At 37.9% G+C, this 5,029-nt stretch overlaps 1 protein-coding gene across 1 annotated transcript; it reads right to left on the bottom strand.

Annotated features, from left to right (window-relative positions):
- Positions 1-2,904: 2,904 nt before the first annotated feature.
- On the bottom strand, positions 2,905-3,594 carry LOC131874112 (uncharacterized). The gene has a single exon (XM_059217354.1). It carries the CDS (start codon positions 3,592-3,594, stop codon positions 2,905-2,907), a length of 690 nt encoding a protein of 229 aa, XP_059073337.1.
- Positions 3,595-5,029: the final 1,435 nt, after the last annotated feature.

Here is a 5,029-nt window from a genome sequence, read left to right as displayed (position 1 = left end):
ACTCCGTGTACATTCTTATGAAAAAGTTAGTGGCACTTTGACCAACTAAGGAATCACCAGTGATCTCCTGATCATAGCTATCCCTTAGACTTTTGATGTAGTTCCTTCTTTTATGGATGCTTGCTGATCGGTGGAAGAAGGCCGAGTTTCTATCCCCCTCTTTCAGCCACTAAATTTTGGATATTTGTTTCCAGTATATCTCCTCCTTAGAGAGGATTTCCTTCCAATTCTTATGACACTCCTCTTCATCAACCAACATAGAGTGGGGGGGGGGTTACCTACAGCCATATTTCTCTAGAGTTGTTCCACTCTGGAGCAAACTTCCTTTTTTTTTAAGATGTCACAAAAAGTAGCCTTATTCCAACCTTTGACTTCCCTGTTGATGAGTTTCAGTTTCTCCGCAATTCTGAACATAGTCATCCCTTGAATCGAGGTAGCCCACCAACTCTTAATCATGTCTCTGAAATCTGGGTGAGAGGCCCACATAATCTCATAGCAAAAAGGGGGGGGACCCTGGTAGGGTCTATCCTTCCAATGGAGTAGAAGGGGGTTATGATCAAAAGCAGTCCTTGGGAGAGTTTTAAGGAAGGAATTATGGCCAATATCCCAATTGGTAGAGACAAGGAATCTATCCAATCTGACTTGAATTAGGTGATTTCCTTTCCTATTATTCAACCAGGTATAGGGGACACCCTGAAGATCAATATCAATGAGGCTAGAAACATTAATGAGGTTGGCGAGATCTCCCATGCTATCAGTAAAATCAACAAGACCACCACACTTCTCAGAGGGGTAGAGTGGGGTATTGAAATCTCCTGCCAACATGTATTGAGCCTTCTGGTTCACCAGGATGAGTTCAGAGATTTCCTCCCACACCAGACACCTTCCCACTTTAGAGTTTGGGGCATATATGTTGGACAGATGCTAGTAGTGCTCACCATGCTGAAAAGTAACCACTAAGAAGTTCTGGGTGCTAATATAAATCTTTCCTTGAATTTTGAGAGGGTCCCAAAGGGTAGCAATTCCCCTAGAGTCCCCCAGAGAATCAACATATAGAAAGGAAGGCCCCAACCAAAGTTTGCCAACAATGGTTGCAAATGTTTGGTAAGACATTTTAACCTCCTGAAGAAGACATACATCAAGTTTCATTTCCAAGATGTATTTCTTTATAGCGAATTGCTTCTGGGGATTGTTGAGACCCCTTATGTTCCAAGAGAGGACCTCCATTTCTTATTTCTATTGATTCCATCAAGGGTCAGCTGCCTGCCCCTTGCAATGTCCCTTGTGATAGGCCAAAACTAGGGCAAAGAATAAGAAATATTTAACACTTTATAATGAATTTTAGTTCGGTCTATATGTGTCAATCTGGGATCGTAGACAGATGAAAGGTATAGTGGCTATCTGCTCAAGGGATGAAGATAGCAAGCCAAGTGGGGATGGAATGCATCTAGAAAATAAACCTATGACAATTCAAAATAATTCTGGTGACAGGAACTGTCACTTCTTGACAACAGAAACTGCACAGACAACAAATTATGAAACAAACAATTTATTAATAATTGACAAACCTTCTCATCAAATCAATAATACCAATCAAACTTTAATAAAATCTTACAAATGAAACTTAAATCATAATCATTTTATCAAACTAAACTAATGGAATTTAAATCACACAATTGTTAAAGTTTAAAACTGAAAAGAAATAACACACAAACAAAATAAAATATCACCGAGCTTCCCGAGGAGTGGGCCATTGCTCCTGGTTTGCACGGTAGAAGAAATGAATGCCTTCTTACGCTGGTTTTATCAGAACAAGCACTATTTTATTTATCAAAGAATAATATAAAAGTCTTTGTCTTTCATCTCCCCCTCTCAATGATATTACATTGCCTTTATAAAATGAATAGGTGTGCAATAAATTCTCAACTATTTCCTATTCACGGATATTAGTTTGTTGCAATATATTTTTGCAGCCCTATTTATAGCATTTGATTCTATTCTCTTGCCACTTCTTTTGGAATTATTTGTGGCTTGTGGGTTGGCATAAAACAAGCCACAAATATAGTAATTTGTTGTGCCACAAAAATAGGCATTCTTTTGGCCAACGTACATCACAATTTTATTAGTTGCAACAACAAATAATATATACTATTTCATACCATATGAGCATGAAAATAAATTATTTGTTGTTATAACAAAATTACATATTTAGCACAACAAATTTAATTACATAAGAATAGATAAATGGCTGAAATTATTTGTTGCCAAGTGTATGCACGTGACATAAGAATTTTGTTCTTTCCTCCTCCAATAGCATGTTGCAAATTATTTTCCAAAGCTAAAATGACAATGCTTGTTAGTAAATAAAATCTAACATTTATTATTCAAGTATTTTATCTAAAAACCAAATTAAATATTACTTATATATTAAATCATATGCAACATAGAATGGGAAATTGGTATATAAATGGAATATGGAAATGCATATGAAGGCAAATGTAAGGATAATATATGGCATAAAATGAAACATAATTGGCTCTCATCACCTTGCCATAACTTTATGTCTCTGCACCCTCTCTAAGGGTCTTCTAACTTTATTTTCAGTACCCCCCACATCTGCTTTCTTAGCCTTGGGTTTATTCTTCTGGGTCATCCATTCTTTATTGTCCGCCATTGGAGATCCGGGTGGTGATAACTTCAAAGGAGGCGTCGGTATGGTGTTTGAACAAACGTCTCCGCCTTGCTAGGGGAACAAGGGGGGTTGAGATTAGCAACTTTTTCACACTTGAGGGGGTCATAGCTTCATTAGGGTTGGATTATTGAGGGGTTGTGGGGATAGAAATAGTCAGGGGCTTGGGGGAGAGGTAGTTATTACCCATAGCCATGAAGGGGGATGGAGAGGGATCAGAGGAAAGCCAGAAGATTTTTCACCGGAGGGATTTCACCCTCTTCCAAGGGTATAACTGGGCTAACATTCTTCACAAAAACCTTTGGGGTTTTTAAGATCTCAAGGATCTTGTTCGTGTGAGGGTAGTCATCTGGGATTTCATTCACACTAGGCAGTCCCAAGGGAGCTAATGAAGAGGGAGCACTTGGGCTGATGGGTTCATCAATAGCCTTTTCTTTCAGCTTGGGTTCTGCAGACTCCTGGGTCTTACACTCAGTATAAGTGTGACCTTGTTTATCACACTTTTGACAAAAAAGGGTATCATTTTCATAGAAAATGGTCTGGGACCATTTTCCCCATTTTGATTTTAGAGAAACTAAATTGGGGAGAGATTTATTAATTGCAACATTGACACAAAAACATGCATAAACCAACCTGGATTTAGCAAGAGTGACCAAATCTGTTGTAACATAGTTGCCGAACGAGTTTCTGATCCAGCAGAAGATTTGTTCATCCCAGAACTCCAGCGGTAGGCCAAGTAGTCTAACCCAGACAAGAGCCATGTGGTTGAGTTCAACTAAGGGGTCCAAGCCAAGCTTCCATTTAGCCAGAGTTAGGAAATGCTTCCCATAAGCCCAGGATCCTGAGAGTACAAAGATCAGGTCTTCTTCTGCAGTGAACTTAAATAGGAAGAGACCCCCACACATTGCCGAGATATCGACACTACCCTTTAGTTTCCATCTAGACTTTGCCTATCTCCTAATCATGCTAATAGATGGCCTGAAGGAGAAGAAGCGACCAATAATCGCCAGGTGAAGAGATGAAGCGATTTTGTCCATGAGACTATCCAGGAGCTTGATCTTCGTTCCTTCGTCAGTTTGGGTAAAGTTAGCCAAAGCCGCTTCCAAAGTCATATTAGTGGACCCAAGAAGGGTGTTCTTCCAGTTAGACTTGGAATATATCTTACCATGCTCTGCATTCATCTGACCAGAAGCAGATTCCAGCCCGTGGAGGGGTATATTCTTCACTCCATCATTCAGGTCAGAGTCCGTCAGAATTGAAGAGGAGGAAGGAGTGTCCAACTTGGCAGTTTATTCCGTATAACCCGCAGACCGTGGGGTCCCAGCAACAGATCCAACAACATGTGAACCAATCGTGGTATCGGGTTGGGGGCCCGGTTGCAGGGAGGAAGGGACCTCCCTGGAGGGGGCGATCATTCAGAGGGATTAGATTCAAACGTAGGGAAAGGCAGGAAAGTTGCAGAGGGCCATCATTCCACTTTCATAAGTTAATCACATTGAATGAAGAAATATGTGAAAGTACTTTACATAATAAAAGTTTAATATTTTAAAATTTATAGAAATGGTCTTGATGATAGAGAAGGGTTTTTAGTGCATTCAAAGTTGTAGATTTTTGTCAAGGTTTAGTATAGAGAGGAATCAAAAGAAAAGAGTTGAAATCATATTTTAGTTACCGAGATTAGTGAATTGTCAAAGTTTCAAACATCTTTAGAGGTTTTTTCATAATTAGAATAAAAAGCTTTTCAAATTCATCATTCAGAACAAATTATTAGAATTTTCTCTTTTTAATCATATTATTTATCATTTGTATTTTTAAGATATCGTTGTATTAGAATTGTCTCTCTGCCCTCTTTTCTTAATTGATATAGCATCTAAACATACTTACATTCATATTCGACTCAAACATGAAGGTAAGATATTATGTCTATTCACAAAGCTCACTCAGAGTCAAGATTTAAAATTTTTTTACATAGAAACAAAGTATCAAACTACTTGAAAAAAGAACATTTCCAATTTGAGTGGTTGTGCTTAAATGACATCCTTCCAAAAAATGGATCTCAGTGTAAAACGTGTCTTAAAAATTTGAAAAAAACTTCTATTAACAAACATTCGTAAATCCATACTCATGATCAAATCAAAACAAATACGAGTGTCATATCTGCCAATAGCTAATGTTAAAATAAATGTTGTAGATTCAATAAATATCTTCAAATTGGTTGATTTTATCTTTCTAAAACCAAATTAAAACTTTCCTACTACGAAAATGAAATAATTTTGAATGCTTCAAAGAGAAACGTTCAATATTACAAAACAATACTTCTTGTCTTGTCCAAAGATAGTC

This window comes from Cryptomeria japonica, chromosome 3 (assembly GCF_030272615.1).
Source record: "Cryptomeria japonica chromosome 3, Sugi_1.0, whole genome shotgun sequence".
NCBI lineage: Eukaryota > Viridiplantae > Streptophyta > Pinopsida > Cupressales > Cupressaceae > Cryptomeria > Cryptomeria japonica.
The sequence above is the reverse complement of the archived record's forward strand: the minus strand, read 5'-3'. Positions and strand labels throughout refer to the sequence as shown.

Coding starts and splice junctions, on each gene's coding strand:
- LOC131874112 (XM_059217354.1), bottom strand. CDS start 3,594: ATGTGTGGGGGTCTCTTCCTATTTAAGTTCACTGCAGAAGAAGACCTG.